General features: G+C 39.8%; 1 protein-coding gene across 8 annotated transcripts in view; it reads left to right on the top strand.

Moving 5' to 3' along the window:
- LOC122552683 (serine/threonine-protein kinase D3) overlaps nt 1–23028 on the top strand; it is a 436133-nt gene that overhangs the window by 265434 nt on the left and 147671 nt on the right. For all 8 annotated transcript variants that reach the window (XM_087991221.1, XM_087991223.1, XM_043695537.2 and 5 more), the window contains one exon: nt 16222–16353. In XM_087991221.1, the coding sequence (XP_087847347.1) occupies nt 16222–16353 (132 nt within the window). The remainder of the gene's footprint in view (nt 1–16221; nt 16354–23028) is intronic.

Raw genomic sequence — 23028 nt, 5'->3', positions numbered from 1 at the left:
GTCTCATATTGACATCTAGAGCTATAGTTTCCACATTCAGTCAAAATCTTCCATAATTTTTAAGGACCCCTATAAGGTCACCCCTCACTTTTTTGTTCCAGAGAAAAGAGACCCATAAGACAATAAAATGTCGGAGCAGAATTAGACCATTCAGCCCATCAAGGCTGCTCCACCATTCAGTTGGGGCTGATATTTCTTTCACCCCTATTCTCCTGCCTCATCCCATAACATTTGATCCCCTTACTAATCAAGAATCTACCTGTCTGTCTTAAAGACATTCAGTGACTTGGCCTCCATAGCCTTCTGTGGCAGAGTTCTACAGATTTATTACCAGCTCTCAATCTCTCTTTTTAAAAATATATGTACGCGTATATTTTTATCATCCTTGTAATTTTTTTTCTGTTTTCTGACCTGTGCCTTTATAACCCTTTTTATGGTACGGTGACTCGGAGTGCATGTTGCATTGTTAGCATGGTTTAACCAAGAGTTCAGCATGGATTCATCATAACTTCCCAACTTTTCAATTCTAGATGTATAGTCTTAAAGCTTTTTGCTGCTTTGTTTAAAGAGTGGTGTTGCTGAATTATGGTGCAACTTTCAAGTGATTGGTGTGTATGTCCCGAGAGATCCGTTTTTTCCTCTGCTTTACCTCTGTACTTGCTAAGTAGTAAGTGACTTCATTATTCTTTGTGTCAAAATATATTATTTCAGATTCATGTGTTGTGCTTTATTTGCCCATTCTGTATAATTTGACCTTCTGTAATTTGTTGCAGTCCTCCTCAGAGTTGACTATTTACGTCACGTCCCTCCTTGCAACCCAAAAGATTTTGTCAACAACCACGTTCCATGTAAATTTTGTTGCTACCCGGACTTCTGTGGTTCATGCAAGGTAGCAACTTCCAGAAGCAGAGGTCAATTTTCTCCTCCCAAGAGGCTGACTTGGCCATGTGACCATGCAGCTTAGAAGGCCATTGGTCAACAGAAATTGAGATTTAGATTCCATTGTTTAAATTGTTAATTCAAGTTATGAGCATTGGTTGAACAAAATGATAAGGATTACTAGAATTTGGAGTATTTTACCAGTTGCAGGTGAAAATGTAATAAATTTAAAGGGGACTTTTGACAATAAATAACATAAAAAGTTAGGAGAAAAGTTGAAGAGATGGGTTCAAGTTGATAATGTCAGTTGAACAATTTACGCTGCCACAAATATAATAAGCAGCTGGCCTCCTTCCATACTGTAATCTTTCTGACTTCTATTCTAAAATCTGTCTTGTGATGTTGATGTCACAACATTAGGGCTGGCATCTAATGTCTATCATGCCTGTCCTTGAAATGTGGTGATGAGCTTCTACATTGCTTGAACTGTGGCAATAATCCATGTTGATTGTCTCACATGATATATATCAGCCCTCTATCAACCAAGAATTAAACTCTGCAGGATCCTAATTTTTTTTTCAGCAATGTGCCAATATAAAAAAAATCTCTGTTTGAAAGACCAACCAACCATTTTCTTAGTGTCTCTTTAGAAATGTACAAATTAAGGGGGATTCAATCAAGATATAGTGAAAGGAACTCAGAGATAGAAAGCAATTTCAAGTGAAGAAAGTCTCCAGTGGGTAAAGCTGTAGTTGTAATTAATGTAATTTTCATTCTCTAGTCACATGCAGAATAATAGAATGTTCAATCGCTTGTGTATAGTCTTTTCGGAAGCTCCAACAAATAGTTACGTCATACATCAGAGAAACATAGAATTTAATTCTTGGTAATCCAACCTACATCTGATATATTTGGCAGTGAATTCTTTTAAAAGCACCTTTATGTTAGTGGTTCTGGTATACATCTTCATTATGTTAAGTTTGAATAAAATCTCTTGTTAATGCAGTTATGGTGTTGCCAATTTTTTAAAGCTCAAGACAGAAAAAAACCTGACAATACCTCAAACTTTGAGTTTGTGTTCATAGAAACATGGAAAATAAGTGCTGGCGTAGGCCACTCAGCCCTTGGAACCTGCACCACCATTCATGGCTGATCATGCAATCTCAGTGTCCCACTCCAGCTTTCTCTGCATACTACTTTATCCCTTTTGCCTCAAGGGCCAGCTTCCGATTGAATATATCTAACAAATTGATCCCAGTAGCTGTCTATGTTAGACAATTCCATGGGTTCACAACTCTGAGTGAAAAAATTCTTCCTCATCTTATTCCTGAATGGCTTACCCCTTATTCTTAGACTGTGACCACTAGATGGTACATACACATGCATGTGAGACATTTTCAGAACCAGCACACCAATGTGGCAGTTGCTGTTATGCAAAATTTCTTGAATCTACATTGTGCAGTATGCCTTTAGTAGGGTTGCCAGTTCTGGAGGCTTTCCTGGAAACTTGGCCATGTGACTTTCTAACCAAGTGACACCCATGATGTTTTATTAACTAAATGATGACTTGATAGCAGAGACCATTACCTAGAGACCTAGAAAACAGGAGCAGGCATGGTCCATTCGATCTTTTGAGCTTGTACTGTTATTCTGATTATGGCTGATCAGCCAACTTGGTATTCTGTTCCTGCTTTCTCTCCATACCTTTTGATCCCTTTAGTTTCTAAGAACTATATCTAAACTCCTTGAAAAATTCAATGTTTTAGCCTCAACTGCTTCTGTGGCCGAGAATTCCGAAGGCATGTCGCTGTCTGGGTAAAGAAATTACTCCTCATCTCAATCCTAAATGGCCTACCAATACAGAGGAACCTCGATTATGCAAATATCAATTGTCTGAATATCGGATTATCCGAAGGAGATCCCGATAGAAACATTACATCAAAGACATGTTTTCAACACTGATCGCGTCTTTTGATTACAGTGATTAATAGTGAACTCAGCTACCTGAAATACTGTCGAGAACAGTCCTGGACTGATGGGAGCCCAGGTACCATTTCCAAATGACTGATCACCTTCCCTCTCTCTCCCCCCACACTTTCCCTGGAGTTCTACACAGGCGTATACCCTAAACCCTCCTTTCCCAGATAATCTCTCCAACGTTGTCCTGTACAGGGCAAAGGTGGAACCTGTCAAGAAGGTGTGTGTGTTGTGGACACTCTTCCCCTCAAAAGGCAGAAGCAGCAGTATTGTTGATGTCCAGTGCGGCTGCCCTGGAGAGGGGGTGAGGGTGCATTGGGGGTGGGGGGGGCAGCAGGCAGGGGGCAGGGTTGGGTGGTGTTGGACAGGGTTGGGGGGGAGCAGAGGGCGGATGTTGAATGGGTTTGGGAATGTGGGCGTGGAGGCGGTGGTGGGCAGGGGAATGGTGTTGGACGGGGTTGGGGGCAGGTGGGGGCGGATGGGTGGCAGTGTTGGATGGGTTGGCGGTGGGCAGGTGGGGTGTGGGGGTTGGGGGGACGGGTGAGGGGGCGGTGTTGGATGGAAGGTGTACTGGAGGGGGTGGGTTTGGGGGCAGACTGGGGGCGGGGTTTGGAGGGCCTGGCGCTCATGTGCACTGTGCTATTGCCTCGTCTCCTGAATGGGGAGTGGACTTAACCGCAAACTCCGAGCCTCAGTGAAAAGGCATTGACTCAATTAACCAAATAATCAATTATCCGAACAAAATAGTACCTGCCCGTTTTGTTCTGTTAATCGAGATTTCTCTGTATAAAAAAAACTGTGACCCCTGGTTATTATATGTGCCCTGGTCATCTGGAATATTCTTCCTGCGTTTATCCTGTCTAATCCTGTTAGAACTTTGTAGTTTCTGTGAGATTTCCTGTACAATTGCAATACAGCATCCCTGCTCCTGTACTTGGTTTGACAAGATAAATGCTGAGAGGGTTTATCCAATCCCAGCGAATACAGTGAAAATTAGATTCCTTAGTGTGGAAACAGGCCATTTGGTCCAATACATCCATACCGACTCTCCGAAGAGTAACCCACCTAGACCCATTTCCCTTGGACTAGCGCACCTAACACTATGGGTAATTTAGCATAGCCAATTCACCTGGCCTGCACATCTTTGTGACTGTGGGAGGAAACAGGAGCACCTGGAGGAAACCCATGCAAACACAGGGAGGATGTGCAAACTTCACATAGTCACCTGAGAGAGTTCCCTGGTGCACCTGAGAGAGCTCCCTGGTAACCACTGAGCCACTGCATTGCTGATCGAATTTCTCTGTATTGTGTGTTGCAAATGCAAAATTCAGATCTCACTGCAGTACAGGAATGTGGTGACATCAGTTATTTTGTACTCCAGGTGTTTTGATGACTTGTGGAAGTCTGCCGTGTCAAACATTTACTCGTCTGCACTACAGTGTGGGCATTTGCCTCCAGCAGGTACATTTTCTGATGCCACAGTAATTCACTTAGCTCCCATGATGTGAGACTTGGGTAATGTAGTATTGAAAGATTCAACATTTATTGCAGCTTTTGCTTTGTACATAATTACAGTAGCAGACACTTCAGTCTAATATTAAGCTGTTCAGTTATGAATAGTAGCACACTTTGATCAGCATGTCATCCTTCATGTGATCCAGTAAAGGAGGTGTCTGAGACCTTCCTCAGGTTTCAGTGATGATATTGTGAGCATGTCTCCTAAAGCCACATTGCACATGAACTGTGAGACATGACACACTGCGATCCATTGATGATAGAAGATTAAATAGCACAGTTTATCTGGTGTTGGATCTGTGTGTCAATCATGGCCTTTTGAGAGAAGTGGTTATTAAGATATAGGAAGTGCTCAACATGTTTACAGTGTTTTTTTGAAGATATGTTTTCCCTGTACTGTATATTAGTATTGATTCTTCACACTTGTAGAGGAACACTTGGCTGGAAAGGTTGTTTCCTTTCCCTTTTTTGAAGGTGGCCACTGTCAGGTAATATTCAGGCTACATAAATGTCAATCAATAAATCATGTCTGTATGTTATCAAAGTCTCTGGGTCTGCTTTTTAAAAAATATATCCTGTATTGTTATCACGATAATTGAACACCAAATCACCATGACCTGGATCTGCTACTTAAAATTTAATTTTCTTTTTAACTGTTACCTGTCACCATATAGCATGAACATAACTGTGGAAGATAGGCAGACAGTCAGCAGATACGACCCCGTCCACAGCATGCTGCTTGGACCTATTTCTGGCCAGCCTGGTCAGACCTATGATCAGACCCATGAGGAGGTCCTCTGATCACCCATGCCCTCTCCGGACCAGATGTCCAAAGATCAGGAGCATAGGGATGAAGTGCAAACAAAAACACAAGAAAATTGGGTGTGCTTTATTTTGGTTTTGATATGCAGAAGTGCTATCACACACAACTGAGCAAACCACACACCCACCCCGCCCCCACCCCACCAAATAGTGATTTTTTTGTGTGTTTTTTTTAAAACAAGTAACTGGCACCAGTAAAACATCTGTTTAGTCACTTTGATATTTACAAGCAAAACCCTTTAAGGACAACTGGGTCTGCTTTTTTTTTAAATACCCAGAAGTGTTGTTATGCACAACTAAAAGACTTTCCCATCTCCAAAATTGCTGGGTTTTTTTCTGTTTTTCACTTTAACTACCACCAATAATCACCCATGTAGCCAGTTACATATTTTAAAGCAAAGCCCGTTAAGGGCAACTGGGTCTATGTTTTTAAAGATTTAACCTCGTTTTGTTTCAACCTGTTCAGAGTTGTTACTACCCACCTCTGGAGTAGGTGGTATTTGAATCTGGGCCTTCTGGAAAAGAGGTAGGTGTTGTCCCACTGTGCAACAGGAGGGCCTATTGGGTCTACTTTTTTTTGACAGTTGCTCAAGACTGGAATCGAACCCAGCTCCCTGGTGCCACAAGGCAGGAGCATTAACCACTGAGCCGAGTTCCGAGTTCTTATAGTCCTCAGGGCTGGCTCTCAAGCTTTTAATGGGTGGAGTTTCCTGTCCAGAAGTTGGTGAGGAGGTTGCTGATGATGGCATGTCTGTCAAAACAGTTGCATTTGTGGAAGGTTCCTGCTATCTTCTCCCCAGTTTTAACTGTACATGCTTTGAGTCCCACCCCTTTTTTTTAAGGATTACTCCTAGAATCCATGGAGAGCCATAACCAAAGTTCCTTATTTGATATCTCCCAGTTTAAAATCCATATGATCTTTGCCCATTGGGACCTTTATTTTGGTGTTCTTGCTTCAATTAAATCTCGCCACCATGTTTGGGAAAGTCAGGCTAACCCTGGTCCGAAGCCATCAGCCCATCAATTCATATAGGGACTACTCCTATGATTATATGCAGCATTGTCTTATAGTTGAAGAGGAAAAATGCAAGCTTCATGTCAAAAGAACCTGTAGTTTGCTTTCTCATGCTCCTTTTGAATACCTGAAATGCTGCTCAGCCAAACCATTTGCTAGGGTGCCATTCAGATGTTGCCTCACTCCATTTATCTTCATAAACTCCCCACTTGTAAATGGGGTCCCATTGTTTGTTCCAAGCACATTGAGTATACCATATGTACTAAAGCATTGGTGGAGTTTTAAGATGTAATAGAGGCCATTTGATGCATGTTGATTCATTTTGAATTAGCGTTGATAAGGATTAAGAACATAAAGCCCATAAGTGGTTCTGTAAACTCTGCATATACTTACACCCAGAATTTCCCTGGCCATTCCCAGGGTAACATGAGGCTGCTTGTGGGGCATTCTGGTTTTCCTGGCAGGTTTTGCATCACTTGACCAGTTTGAGATATCTGTGTCCTTGCGAGCATTTTCATTTTAGAAATTCCAGGGTGGCCATTGTGCAATTCTGGAAGTATTGATCGCTGGCGTGGATGTGAGACAGCCACCCAAGCTTCCCACAGATAATGCCATCTTCTGTGCTCAACTGTTGATATTTTGAAGTATAGGGTTTCAGCTGTTCTGTAGTACTTGTGGTCCACCATTTACGATGATATGGCATAGTTTCAGCAACGTACAGTCCTTTCGGGTCAGGTCTGGATTTGCTTGGTAGATAATGGTACAGTGTCCATGAAGTTTGAAGTGATGGTGACCTCATCCATTTTCAGAGATGAAGATAGGCTGGTCAATAGTGTCAAGAGCCTCATTCCTAATGAAGGGCTTTTGTCGAAACATCAACTCTCCCGCTCCTCAGATGCTGCCTAACCTGTTGTGCTTTTCCAGCACCACACTCTTGACTCTAATCTCCAGCATCCACAGTCCTCACTTTTGCCTGGTCAGTAGTGTCAGGCAGCTCAAGGCATTTGCATTAGTTGTTTGTCTCACTGGTTGATATTTCAAGGTATGTTTACTCATAGGTACCAAATAGCAGTGTCCAGCACAAGATCTGAGCTGAAGTGATAGGAGGAATTGCCTTTCCTTCTTTGAAGAGGCCCGGCAGAGGTTTATGATCAGTTCCTATGGTGAAATGCTGACCATGGATATGCTGGTGGAACTTTTTCACTGTGAATACCTTCTTTCCCGATCTGGGCGTACTTACTTTCTTTCTGGCTCTACCAAGGTTAATGATGCAAATGTGATTTGATGCTTGTTCCCAACATCCCAATGGTGCTATAATACCACCCCTATCTCATGGGGAGAGCACTTTACAGTTGCCTTTAAAATAAGTAAAAGTTAGGATCTAGTTTATATTAAATATTTTGAGGGGTCTGGTCCAGTCAGTAACAAGTAACACCGTGTGGTCTTGGGGGTCATAATGGGTTCATATATTTGTTGACAGTAGTTGTTTGATGATTGCAAAGACTTCCACTTGTGGTATTTGCCACAACCATTTATGATTTTTTTTAGCAGGACATGGAGTGATGCAAGCTATAGCCTGGATATGAATTTCACATAGTAATTTATGAGACCTAGAAGAGACTTTATTCTGTTGTGTTCCTTAGACACAGCTATTTTTATGGCCTTCACCTTCTCTTCAATAGTGTGTAATCCATCCTTGTCAACCCTGTACCCAAAGGTTTGCCACCTCTTTTACCCAGAACACCCATTTTTCCCTTTTTAGTGTTACAAAGTTGAAAGAGTGCATGGTGACTTTCAGAGAGGTGCCTTGTCTGAGCTCAGCTCGGAGATTGTGACATCACTTGTGACAGTGATTAGTTGACAGGTGCTGAGAATTAATAATGTGTAACAAGCAGCTTCGAGTTGTGTTTTGATGTTAAGGGAACCAGATTTGAATTTAACCATTAATTTAAATTATGCCCAGGATACCATAAGGTCTAGATTAGAGTGGTGCTGGAAAAGCACAGCAGGTCAGGCAGCATCCAAGAAGCAGGAAATTGACGTTTTGGGCAAAAGCCTTTACATCGATTTTCCTGCTCCTCTGATGCTAACTGGCCTGCTGTGCTTTTCCAGCACCACTCTAATCTAGACTCTAGTTTCCAGCATCTGCAGTCCTCACTTTTGCCCAGGATACCATAAACCAATTGAATTTGAATTTATTGTATTGACAACATCAGACTGATGAGAGGGTACAATGTTGGATGTATAAAAAAAGGCAGGCATTTTGAAAATTCGTCAGAGCTAACTGCCTATCAAACTGACGAAATAAACATCTTGCTCTCAAAAGAAATCTCAGAATGCATCATTTATGAAAGGTACCAAGAAATTTTATACAAAGATACTCGCAGTAAAAAGTAAGAAGTTGACGCAGAGAAGACAGCAGAATCAGAAGGACAGAAGGATACAGCAGATTTGGAAGACCAGAAGGAAGACAGCATAAGAGACTGTATGGACTTTAAGAGATCAAGTTGATTTAATGTTGAATAATTGTGTTATCGGAGCAGCATTTTAATAGAATTGGGGTCAGATAGTGATTAGTTAAGGTAACGGGGCTCAGATTTGTTAATAGTTTTTGTTTAGTGTTCACTCTGAGCTCAGACAACGCATCTCTCTGAAAGTCACTATACACTCTTTCAACTTTGTAACACTAAAAAGAGAAAAATGGGTGCTCCAGGTAAAAGAGGTAGCGAACTTTGAGTACAGGGTTGAAGTCTCTTCTCGGTCTCATAAATTACTATGTGAAATTCATACCAAATCTGTAGCTGGCACCACTCCATGTCCTGCTAAAACTAAAATCAGAAATGATTAGAAATCAGAAGTCATTGTTTGGGTTAGAAAATTTTTTTTTAATCCTTAAAATCAGAGGTTCTCTTTCAGTCACTCATGCTTGTGGCAGATTGAGGCGAGGCAAGCTTTTCCAGGGTGTTAGTTTTAATTAGCAGAGGGTTCCACTTCCATGTTGTAACATTAGGAACGCCAGCCATAGAAAAATGTGCAAACCTCCTCCATGCGCTCCAAATATTCTTTTGCAGTAGCTCCTGAGGTTAAAACATAATCCATAAAGACTGTCACTCTGGGCACCGTTTGGAGGATGTTCACCATCACCCTTTAAAAATGGCACAATCCAAAGACATACCAAAAGGCTAGCGAGTGTACCCATGCAGTCCTTGGTTAATATTTATACTGACGTACTTCCTGGATGATCCCTCAAACTCCAGTTGGTGGTAGGTGTGGTTCATATCCAACCTGGAAAATAAGTGACCCATAGCCAGCTTTGCATGCAAGTCTTCTATTCATGGCATTGGGCATCTGTCTAAGTGGGAAGCAGTTTTGACTATCAATTTATAATCCCCACAGAGATGAACAGAGTTGTCAGGTTTTAAGAGTGGGATTAGTGGTGTGGCCCATTCAGCAAATTGTGCTGGACACATGATACCTAGTTCCTGTAGGCATTCCCATTCAGCTTCTACTTTGGCACATAGAGGGATTACAAGTAGGAGACTGGTTGTACTTGAAGGATTTAGATTGGACCTCTGGTTCTGCATAAATCTTGGCACTTGTGGCTTTTATCCTGCCAAGAGTTATGGACCAGACTGGAACCCCCGCTCAAAATATTTTGAGAAAGTAGCTGAGATCCTAACTTTTTTTTATTTTACAGGCAAATGTATTTCAGTTGCAATTCGACTGGTCAAACTACTCAATGTTCAGCAAAACACAATTTATCCAAACCCTATAGTCAAAATATAACACAAGAAAGAAGAACTTTAGAATAATTTAACTCTGTTAGAAAACTTAACAGAATAATATATAGAGCAACAATAATTAATGTTCCAATATAGTAACATCCCTTAAGCATACCCCTTGGCAAAAAGGCAAATTTAGAAAGCACATTTTGTCGCATGAAACACCCACAGTTGGAAGAGAAACCTCAGCTTCTAGCTGTAAACATGAGAGAGGAAAATATAGCATCTACTTCTTCAAGACTCCAGCAGCATTCGCTGAAACTAAAAGCTTAAATAAACACTAGAAATTCTGGTCTGTGAGAGTTAGCCACACCTGTCCAGGCTGCTTCTATTGTTCCAACGTTTTTTTAACAAAACCCCAAGGTCTCTCAAGCTGTTTACATTACCACAGACCTCTTTGTACCTCTTATTCGATCTCTCTCTTAAAAGAAACTAGGACAAAATACATCTCTTAAAGACACAGTATTGTCACACCAAAGCCTCTTGGAACACTTTGGGCTACTTCCCAGTGACTTCAGGTAGCTTGGGCCAGTCACTTTCTGTGGACTCACTTTCAAAATGGCTGACCTAACTTCTGCATTGGTGACTGTGGGCGCAGGTGCATCTGAGACATGAAGTCAAAGTTTGAGGCATACAAGTTGAGCAAACCTGACCTATACAAGAAATCCAGGTACAACCTTATAAAGTCATCAGCAATGCTAAGTGGCAATAGTTAAGCTTAAGACTTGGACCAAACACATGGACACCAGTCATTTGTGGCAAAGCTTACATAACACAACGGGCTGCAAAGTGAAGTTGATCACAATCATGGGCAACAGTACATCCCTACTGGATGACCTCAAGCATTCTACACTCTCTTTGAACAGGACGTCAGTGAGACAATGTCGCCTATTAAAACAGCCTCTGATGCATTTGTACCCACAGTCACCATTGCAGATGTTAGATTGGCCTTCTTGAGAGTGATCCCATGGAAAGCGACTGGCTGTGTACTCAGATCCTGTGCGGATCAGCTGGCAAGTGTATTCACAGACATCTTTAACCTCTCTTTACTATGATCTGAAGTCCCCATTTGCTTCAAAAAGATCACCATCATCCTAATGCAAAAGAAAAATCATGCAGCATCCCTCGATGACTACCGCCTAGTGGCTCTGACCCCCATAATTATGAAGTGCTTTAAGAGGTTAGTCATGGCTTACGTCAACTCTACCCTACCATCAATTGCCTTGATCCTTTGCAATTCACCTCCTATTTCAAGAGAGCCATAGCAGGCACCATCTCCCTGGCTGTACACTCATCCTTGGAACATCTGAATAACAAGGATACCTATGTTAAGATTCTATTTATTGACTACGATTCCACTTTCAGCACCATAATTCCAAACAAACATTTCTTAGCTCCAAGACCTAGGCCTCTGCGCGCCCCCTCTGTAACTGAATCCTTGACTTCCTGACCCATAGATTGCAATCAGTAAGAATAGGTGACAACACCAGTGTCCCACAAGGCGCTGTACTGGGCCCCCTTCTATATTCCTTATACACTTAGGACTGTATGGCCAAGCTCCACACCAACTCCTACAAGTTTGCTGACGACCACTCTATTGTAAATTGAATCGCAGACAACAATGTGACAGAATACAGGAAAGTGACTGAGTCCTTAGCAGCATGGTATAAAGACGATAATATCTCTATCAGCATTAGCAAAATGAAGGAGCTGGTCATTGGCTTTAGGAAGTGGAGTGGAGGGCATTCTCCTGCCATCTGCATCACTGGTGCTGTGGTGAGAATGTTGGTTGAGAACATCAAGGTCCTGGGAGTGAGGATCACCAACAATCTGTCCTGGTCCAAGCAAGTTGACGTAACGGTTGAGAAAGCACAACAATGCCTCTACTTCAGGAGGCTAAGGAAATTTGACATGTCCACAAGGACTCTTACCAATTTTTATAGATGCCTGATAGAAAGCATCCTATCCAAATGCATTACAGTGTGGTATGGCCACTGCTCTTTCCAAGACTGCAAGAAATTACAGAGAGCTGTGAACACAGACCAGTCCATTACACAAACCCCATGTAATAGCTATCTGTTGATTCTATATTTCCCACTACCTCAGGAAAGCATCCAGCATAATCAAAGACTCTCCCACCCTGGTTATACGATCTTGCACCTTCTTCTGTTGGCGAGAAGATAAAAGTTTGAACTTACAAAGTGGTTGAACAGCTTTTTCCCTGCTGTTATCAGCCTTTTGAATGGATATCTGTAATGTTAATTCTGATCTCTCTCTGTCTCTTCTCTGTAGCTGTAACATTGTATTCTGCACTCTGTTCTGTTACCCTGATGCATTTTGTATGGAACAATCTGCCTGTATATTACGCAAAACATTTTCACTCGGTACATGTGACAATCAATCAATCATCAGTACCCATTTAAAGATCTGTTGTCAATCAGGTGGATTTTCTGCTGCCAATCCCTTCTGGACAGGTGGAATCTGGCCCTTTGCCCATGCATAATTTGGATTGCAGTTATATGTAAGGGCTTCCCAATGTAAGTGGCCAGTCTAGCCTGGGTGTCTTGCAGGCTTAAAGCTGCCCCATCAAAGTTTCTTATAGTCTTTCTTCCTAACTATAGGTACAGTGGCACTTATGTCAACCTCCATGTCTAGGGGATGGCCATGTATCTGAGACTTTATCTTAATTGGGGCCACTCTGGGAGTAGTGATGCAATTTAGCTATATCAATTCCTCATTCTTGGGCTGATTTATTTGCAAGACTGTGTTTTAATGTGGGTGTATCTTCGGCCTGGTGATAGATGATTCACTTTTGTAGCCTTGTCTGGAGTTCACTGTATGTGAACTCTAACACAACAAGTGCATCACAGATGTTTATGCTCCTCACTATATTGTGAAGAGACTTCCCGTCCAGTCCTGGAGCCTTAAGGGCTCTGACTCCAATTGCTGTTCCTTGGCAACACAGGGAAGCCGTGAGTATTATCCGCTGGGGACTTGGTTCTGAAATATGCGTGTTGCCTAAGACTGAGGACAGTAATGTTTATGCACATCTGAAGCAGCCAAGTTCCTTTTTCCGCATTTTCAGGGGAGAAGGCCAGTTCTACAGCTTTATTAAGGTCCAGGTTTGGTTTAGTGAGTCACTTCATTTAAGTCACAATATTGTTAATTTCACAAACCAAGTGATCCCTTAACATTTCCTGATTTGCTGACCTGTACTCAGTGTTCTGCCAATTTCTGCAGTTTCATCAAGAATTCAGTAACATTCCCCAGGAAGTTTATTTGCCATGTTAAACCTGAAACACTGCAATACAACAGATGACATGGTGTCATAGTGATCTGCTATCATATCTATCAGTCCATCGAGATCTTGATTCTGGATCTTCTGCACAGGTTAAACACTTTATGATGCTGGAAGTCAAGGGTTCTACAAGTGGTCAGGAGAATTACATTTTTTGTTGGTGATCCCTTCGATCCCATTTGCCTGAAAAAAATTTGCACACCTGCATCATAAGATTGCAGTTTCCAAACATCAGCATTTTTAATATTTTCCCTTTGTGGTCTTACTGGGTGTGTTGAAAGGCATTGTGCAGTTTAGTGCCCTTTTGTCTGCTTGTCAGAAGTATCATGCTGCTCTACTTGGCTCTACATTAGCTGAACAGAAGGAGGTGCCCTTTTGCTAGTTTCTAGATTACTCCCAAACAGGCTTATGAATATGTGTAGCAATGTTCATTTTTTCTTTGACTTAATACCATCCTAAACGTATCTGCAAATGCCAGTGCTCTTTGTTATTTTTAGTGGATTGAAACTGAAGTTTGAGAGAAGAAATCAGTGGATTTATAATTATATTCATGTCTGTAGTTTGCTTTGCATATATTCTTTCCTTTGACTGGACCCATTAAATGCAGTCTCGTGTGATACTACCTGTTCATTTAAGTCACTGTAGTGTGGTGAAAGGTGTGTGACAAGGGAATATCATTTTTCTATCTTGATGTTAAACTGGTGACATGTGGTCATTAGTCTTTTTTTGAAAGGAATTTTAAACCAGCAAGCCCCTTCTGGAGTAGTGATATTGTTATATTCCAGGGGTTTACCACCAGACAAAGAAATAATTTAAGGTGCTAGCTTGCTTTTATATTCAGAATAATAGAGGATTAATTTTATTTTGTATAATCCAGAGATTGGAAAGTTTTGACCATTTCAGAAGAGACCTGACTGGAGTCAGAAGTAAGTTTGGTCACTCCTAGAAACAAATTAATTATTCACAGCTGCTAAGGAAATAAGGTATCATGATCGAGTATAATTTGTGGAACTTTCAGACTATGAGCGTTTGGTTAAAAATCTACATTGATTTTTCAAAGCTGAGCAAGTCCAATTACTCAGTTATGTGAGAATTTGAGGAAAAGGCTTCACAGCTCTCGTGACAGGAACTGGGGGGGGGGGGGAAATAAAGCAGTAAGTCAAACATAAAGGTTGGCCAGAGAAGGGAAATTTCACTGATTTTCGATTAGCTGTAAAGTGATGATGTTGGAAATAGGATTTTGTGTTTTGAAATCTTTAGAACTGTTATGTTTAGACAGCTTGGTTTGTTTTATTTTAGTCTGATCTCTTCTGTGTGACCATCTTCTCTTTTATTGTTAAAATTGATTCTACAACCTTGTATGTTTATGTCTCAATGAAAGGCTGCTAAGTTAACTTCAGGCCAGAAATCATTCTGGGATCTGTCTTGTCGAGTCATAACTTCAGCTGGTATAATAACAATGGACTGTAGTTAAGCCTATTGATGGTAGATTGAGAGCAGAGCCTGAGTCGAAAATGTGTTGAAAAAATATACTTGTATTTTATCATGAATTATTGAATCCTTTAAGTGAATTAAGCAATTTTAAAAAATCTTTTACTTGTATATCTAAGTGAAAAGGACTTCATTTTCCCCCCAAATTAGCTGATTAATTCATGTTAATTTCATGATGTCACATAGCAATTAGCAACATCAGTCGTTCATAAAAACACTTGTATTTACAGTGCCAGTGATTTTAATTGTGTGTGAATGTTGTTATAAGCAAAATTTATGATAAGGTTGCAAAATTAAGAAATATTGTTCTTGTGCAGTATTTTGTAAAATAACTTATGTTGGCAATTGGGAATTTTACCACTTAGTGTTACAATGGTTTAAGAACCGTTGGTCTAATTTTTTAAACAGTTTTGATATTTGGTTGCAAGTGTGGCTAGTAATTAGTAACTAATGCCATATTCTGAAACATATCTCCGGTATCTCTTTACCCACATGCTAGACCCTGTCATGGCATGGACTTTTAGAACAGCCAACCCATTTTCACTTAATTATGATCCCTATTGTCAATTTGTCTTTTTCCTGTCATGCAATCATCCATCCCTTTGTCTGCCTAAATGTTGATTGCTTTCTTGCACTCTTCTTCTTTATCTGGTCATGTTTACCTGCAGCCCTTCCTCTTTTTGACTGTAACTCTGTGACTTTATCTAATGATTAGCACACCTGCCTCAAAATACTAGGGACCCAGGTTCAATTCCAAACTTGGATGACTGTGTGGAGTTTGCACAGCCTCCTTGGGTGCTCTGGTTTCCTCCCACAGTCCAATACTCCAAAGATGTGCAGAGTTAAGTGAATTGGCCATGCTAAATTGCCCCATAGTGTCCAGAGAATTGCAGGCCAGAAGTAGCCATAGTAAATATGAAGTTATGAGGATAGGGCAGGGGCTTGGGTTGGGTGGGATGTTCATTTGAAAGTCATTGCAAACTCAATTGGTCAAATGGCCTCTTTCTGCACTGCGGGGATTCTATGATACCATGATCTCCTGCGCCCCTTTCTTTGAAACTATTATAAAATTTAGTGTCTGATTTTGAATATTCAAAATTGTTGTTATGATATTCTTCTTGGATTATTTTAGTTTAGATAAATCTGGAGATTGGAAAGTTTTTGGGTACTTAAAAAGAGGTTTGACGAGAGTTGGAAGGACTTCAGTCACTAATGGGAACAAGAAGAATGTTCACAGCAATAAAGAAAATAAGTGACCTCAGTGATAGAATCCTAACATTGTTTTCGACTCCCAGGGACTAGAATTCATTATTTTGTCATAAGTAACAATTTATTTGGAAACATAGCATCCCACAGTTAAGAAACGTGTTCATAATATTTTAAATGGTAAAAGACACTTTTCCTCAAGAAGATTAATTTTCATTTCTCTTTTTTGTAAACAGCACTAGCTACTGTTGAAGATTTCCAGATCCGACCACATGCCCTTTATGTGCACTCTTACAAAGCCCCAACTTTCTGTGACTACTGTGGAGAAATGTTATGGGGATTAGTACGACAGGGCTTGAAATGTGAAGGTGAGTCTCTATTTCTGATGTCTGGTTGTCAAGATGTGTCTAAACATACAGAAGTCCAATCAATTTTTTTGTTTAAATTTCGCATTTAGAAGTCTAATTTGCTTTTGGAAAATATGTGAGTAACCACCTGATATTAAGTATTCTGTCCATTAAGGTAGTGACCCATAAAGACCAGGAAAATCTCTAGCTCAAATGCTATACTAATTTAATCAGAGCTGTGATAATTGTTGGGATACTACAATTGACATCTGTTTCCTGCTATAAAGGGACTGTTGACCAGAACCCAAGGTCTCATGGGATGCAAAGACAAAAATAATAGAATGCTCATATAGAAGTGCTGCATTCAGGGCAATAAGCCATTTTCTGGTTTTTTGAGCTTTGTTGGGCGCGGGGAAGTATGTTTGATGCATTTGAGGATGACAGCAATTTTGGAAGCAGAGTCCGAGGTTAGCGCTGCTTTCTATTTAGTTTTCCATGGCAACAGTGATCTAAAGACTCCCAGAAATGAAGTTCACATTGTATGGCATAATGGACCAAAAAGACAACCGCTTAGAACAGATTAATATTGATGATGCCCCAATCTTAATCTGTTGTTGGGGTGGTTTGAGTTTTCAAGAATGTGTACAGCAAAGTATAAGCTCAGCCTGAGCTAGTTGAAGGAAGTGTTGCAGTGCCACAATGTATACAACTGTATGTGTTACATGTTGGTGAATTGCAGTTGATGTCATCATGTACCTACCTATCCCACCCCTCACCACCATTTTAAGAACCTCTGCACTAAGCTTTATAATAATATTTAAAGTCATCTATGGTATAGTGCTGCTGTTTTGGAAGTGTTGGTCTTTGCACAATCTGTCTTCACAGCTGACTGTATAAGGTACCACATCACTATTCAGAGGCAAGAGTTGTCCTGGATAATTTAAATTGATTTTCTGGTCATTTATCTTATTGCAGAATTTTGTTACAAACGCATTGTATGCTGCGTTTTGCCACAGTACAACTGTGCATGTATAGCGTGCTGTGAATTACTTTGGAACAATCTGACCTTGTGATAGGTGCGAGGTAAATCTACGTTTTTATTTCCCCTGAAGTGATGATTTTCAATTCGCCCTTGAGTAAAAAAACTGCCAAGTTTATAAGCGCTTCTCAAAGTCATTTTATAATGTATATTAGTTGCAGTACCTTAGCTTGAAAAGGTTAAAGACATTTTTACAAAACGCAAGATGCAATCAAACTATTTGTTTGATTAACTTTTCAGGGCTTTTTATTTTGCTTTTGTTCTTAGTTTCATCATCTTGTGCAATCTCTCAAATTCTTGTTTATGTGGCTGGCAGTAACTGAGAGAACATGGGAGAAATATTGAACAATAATACATCCCTTAGATGGAAAACATTTACAGACATTGACTTCAGACAATTATGCACCAATCTGATCCCCCAGCTGAAGTCCAAAAATCAGTTTGCTGATACACTTCACGAAATCTGAGACATGTAGAATAGCCAATACCATAACTGTCATGATATCTATTTAGCATGGAACAAAGGAGTACTTAATTCACATTTGTACAAAGCCAGAAAACTCAAACGTTAAACAACCTTTTTTAAAAAAAATGATAAATTTCTGTAAATAGTTACGTTTGTGAGAATTTTAGTTCTAATACACTTTTTTTTCTTTCGAACCTTAACATGGTGCGCAAAATATTTTTTGTTGTTAAGACACTTGATGGTGGCAGTGATTTAAAAATGAGCCTACAGAAGTTCTTTCTTTCTAAAATTGTGAAGTATTAACTTGTTCCAATTTACGTTCATTAACTGCTTTAGTCGAACAATGATTTTAACTCCAAAAATCTATAACTGACTTTGTAAGCAAATATTGAGGATCACCATGGTCATCGATGGTGCAAATGGTCTCCTAAGAGCTAAACATGAACAAGGTGGACAATAGTGCCATCTTCTGGTAAAGTCTGAGCCACATTTTAATTCTCAAATGTAGTGTAGATAGAGTCATAAAGATCTGTAAAGCACGGAAACAGACCTTTCGGTCCAACTCGTCCATGCCAACCAGATATCCTAACCTAATCTAGTCCCATTTGCCAACGCTTAGCCCATATCCATCAACCCTTCCTATTCATATACCCATCCAGATACCTTTTAAATGTTGTAATTGTACCAGCCTCCACCATTTTCTATGACAGCAGAAGATCTAAATATATTAATTTAATATGTCTGCAGAGAGTTTGAAAATTTAGGCCTTTTATCAAAAGTCCACTGAGTTAATGGATAAATTAATCCTTTTAACGAACCTGTTCTTACAGAAAAGTTAGAGCATTCCTAATTTGTTAAACCTTTGTACAGATGTAAACAGATGATTTCTGTAGCAGAACTTATGTTTCTTTTATGAATTTAGTACTAAAGAGATTGACAGGGCAGTCATTGTTTTCACTCAAGTGCCTTGTGTGTATGTATATACCTCATTCTTTCTGCAAACTACAATTTTTTTTCATGTGGTGATCCCATGGTTTATGAACCAAGTAGCTCTAGAATACCTTAGTTCAAGTAATTTGCACCCATTTTCCATTCTTGGGTTTCCTTGAGAACTGTTAATTTTCTAAATTGCAGAGCTCAATGCAGAAGCCCCACAACCAGATAGGTGGCAATTTTGTATCAGGCTGTCAACCAGAAATAGTAGGATTGTTAGCTGGGGAATGACCTCAGGTCAGATGAATGTTTGACTCAAAGCTGACTAGGAAGCACCATTGGGAAAATTAGTTCTTATTTCACAAAAAAAAGCAATTTATGAAAATAGTGTTGATGCCTTAAACTGCATCATTACAATGCATTTAAAATAATTTTTTAAACTGAATTGCTTTATAGCGTCTCTTTGGACTTTGCTTTCTGGAGTAGGGACATTCTCAAGATATTGCATTGCCTTTATCTGTTAGATCCAGGTACAAATATTTATATCCAGTTAGTTCCATCTTATGTAAGGGCCCTCTTGTGGAACAGTGGTAGTGTCCCTACCCCGGACCTAGAGGCTTGAGTCCAAGTCCTACCTGCTCCAGAGATGTGTAATAATATCTCTAAACAGGTTGATTAGGGAAAAAAACAGGTTCCATCTTATTTGATAGGGCTCTTGTAGCACAGTGATATCCTATCTCTGAGCCAGGAGGCCCACATTCAAGTTCCATCTGCTCTGGAGGTATATCACGACATGTCTGAGCAGGTTGCTTAGAAAATATCTCCCATCTTATTTAAATAGGCGTTCTTGAGATCAGTGGTGGTGTCCCTCCCTGTGAGCCAGGAGACTCAGGTTCAACTCCCACCTACTCCAGAGGTGTGTAATAATATCCCTGAACTGGCTGATATAGAAAATATCTACCTTATTTGTAGAACTGTTAGATTTCAGTATCGATTGTCTATTCAAACCATATATTATGATGACCTTCTGACCCCATGTATATGAACTGCCATTTGTGAATTTTTGACGACATGGTTTTCAACATTCAGAAAAATGTTGGTTAATTATTTATTTTAATAATTTGATAAACTTTGATAAACTCAAGAAACAGTGTAGAAACTTTGTTGTCCTCTGTTTAATTTAAGGATTATTATTTAGTTAATTAAAGTTCACTTGCAGGTATCGCAGTAGCTGGAAGTCAATTAAATGTATTGCTGTCCAGTTCACGGAAAGTCAATGTGAACTAGAGAGTACTACTGTAGGGGAATCTTGTTCACATATTGCATTTATTTACTTTTAAGACGGTTCTTCTGCTTGCTGATTTTCAAATAATTAATTTCATGACACATCCACAATACTTAGTTGGCTTGAGGATAAGGCAACTTTACGGTTGATTCCAGTGGTATAGTGGTTATCTTTCCTCCTTTGAAACTTGGGTTCTAATCCAGCTCAGATTTAAGAGGTTAAATTCTCATCTCGCTGACAGTAAGGGTTCTCATTAAAAGAAATTTTCGTGTAGCTCTCATCCCAAAAAGCATGCATAAATCTATATCACCAGAACTAATTTGACTGTCTCATTCTGTCGGCATAAAAGTTTGACTAGCATAGAAATGAATAATGTCACATTACTGTAACAGGTAAACGTATTACATAAGAAACACACAAAAAAGTGAGTTAGCAAGGTTGAATACCATGGGACTAACGGAACATTTCTATGGATATGAAGTTGTTTGAGGGACAGAAAGCAGAAAATTCATAATGAATGGTTGTTTTTCAGACTTTGGTTTGAAGGGGGAAGTGGAAAGTATGCACTGATTGCCTCCCAAGGGGTTGGATCCATGCTGTTTTTGGTATGCATTAATAACCTGGACTTGAACATGCATACCAAAATTTTGCAGTTTGCATATGGCTTAAAGCCAGAGTGGGGGTTGTTGTAATTCGTTAGAATTTTCATTCTTTCAAAGAATAGGTGTAATGCACCCTTTCTGCATTGTATCATTTAGTGCTTCCAAAGTTTACTTTCTATGGGGACTGAAAGCTTTGTTATTGTGTTGATATTTGAGTGCATTATCCAATATGTGGACCCGATTGTAATAGCACCCATATGGGTTATTTGTTTTTTTTTCTGCTTTTAAGCTAGAATTTTAAAAATGGAAAATAAGGATTTTAATATAATGTTACAAGGGTCGGTTTCTTTCAGAAGGCATCATAGATTTCATTTGTTTAGGATTTGAAGTTGTATTGAAATTATTTCCAACTATTGATTGATGATTGACATAACCTTGCTATCAATTTTGTTTATATTTTCTTTTCTCCTATCCAATGCTCTTATGAATGAGTATCTTTCTTTCTGTCCATAGTAACTGCAGTATAGTGAGCTTGTTTGTACCTGCTTCAATAGTAGTTATCCAAATTTCAAACAGGACACCTCTTGCTGACAATTAGGAGAGATGACAAGGTGCATTACTCCTGATTCTTAATTAGCCATCTTTCTTAGCTTAACTGCAACTTTCAGCAGGTTAACCACAGCATCCAACCGGTTCGATGTCCAACTGGGTAGAACAACCAATAATTGGTTCCATTCTTGTCCATCAATTCATTCTCAGAGAATATGTGTAATGGATTCTTTTCCCAATTTTCCTGTCCTAGCACTGGAGTTCCCCAAAGTTCTACCTATCCTTTGGCTCTCTTATATTTCATATCTACATGGTACCCCTCAACAATATCATCAGGTTCAGCATGTAAAACAGCAGCACTTTCACCATCACCATCTTGAGCCTGTTTATACACTGATTGGACTGCACAACAAAATCCAATATGGGATGAACAATTATTTCTGAGGGCAATTAGGTATTGGGAAGGGCAAAGTCATTGTTCTTGGTCCCTGTACAATCCCATTTCCTGTTCATTGTTTCCATCTCTAGTGACTGCCTTAAGTTAACCAATACGGTTCACAACCTTAGTGTTGTGTTGACAGTTCTGCAACGATGCACAGATTGCCTATTTTTTGACATCTATAATATGACTTGATTTCCAACCTGCCTCAGTTCATCTGCTGCCTAAACCCCCACCTATGCCTATTGACAGGACTGATACATGAAGAGAACTGGATAAATTAGGATTCTCTGCCACAGAAAGCGGTTGAAGCCAAAACAGTCAATGTTTTCAAGAAGAAGTTAAATCTGATTCTTGCAGCTAATGAGTTTAAAGGATACGGGGAGAAAGCAGGAACAGGGTACTGTGTTTGATGATCAGCAATGATTGTAGCAGAGCAGACTCAAAAGGGCCAAATGGCCTACTCCAACTGTTTTCTTTGATTTTTATGTCAAATTTATGATCCACTGTTCCATTGAACTCTAGCCTTATCTCTCATTTCACGCTAACAGGTGTTTAAAGCCCTCCTGTTAATACATTGTAACTTGCTCATTGACAAAGCATTGTCTTTTTGCTGACCATCAATGGCTTCCTGACTGACATTTCAGTTTTAACATACTTATCTTTATTTTCAAATTCTTCCAAAGCCTTTCCCCTTCCTTCTCTCCAGCCCTGCAAACTTTTGAGATCCTTGAAACCTCTGAAACAGAATTTATTTAAACACTACAGTTAAAACACCAACAAATGAAAATTGAATTTAGAATAACTTAACTATTGGAAAAGTTAACTGACCCGATACAGTAACTTAATTCAGGAACTGTTCCAATCCAGTAACATCCCATAAAGACACCCCTTGGCAGAAAGGTAAATTGAAACACAGATTCTTACAAGCAGGAGGGAGCAATATCCAAAGAGATTTCAGAGAGAAAGTCAGTCAGGAGTCATTTACTAAAGCTTGCAACCTTCCTGGACTCGAGCATCTTGTGACTGCCACAGCTAAACCAAACTAGAAAAAAACCTGAACTGGGAGAACTGGCCACTTCACTGCCATTGTTAAACCAGGCTCTTCCTAAACCCCTCGGTACCTCAGCCTTTACGATCTCCCTTAAAAAAAAAACCCAAGGACAAAATAACCTTATTAAAGTGACATTATCTTTTGCAGATTCTTGCTGCAGCAGATACTCATGGCTGTGTAATAAAATGGTCTTTCTGTGCTGGGACTAGTATTAATGATGTAAACTGCTTTCTCCCTGAGCTGCTGTGTAATAACAATGGAAATATGGTATACTGGTGTCAGCTTTGTATGATTGTTCAGGCTGATGAAAGTAACCAAGGGTCCTTGTT

This window comes from Chiloscyllium plagiosum, unplaced genomic scaffold, assembly GCF_037043375.1.
Source record: "Chiloscyllium plagiosum isolate Xiang-an unplaced genomic scaffold, Cpla_swu_hap1 HiC_scaffold_10, whole genome shotgun sequence".
In the NCBI taxonomy this organism is placed as follows: domain Eukaryota; kingdom Metazoa; phylum Chordata; class Chondrichthyes; order Orectolobiformes; family Hemiscylliidae; genus Chiloscyllium; species Chiloscyllium plagiosum.
The sequence above is the reverse complement of the archived record's forward strand: the minus strand, read 5'-3'. Positions and strand labels throughout refer to the sequence as shown.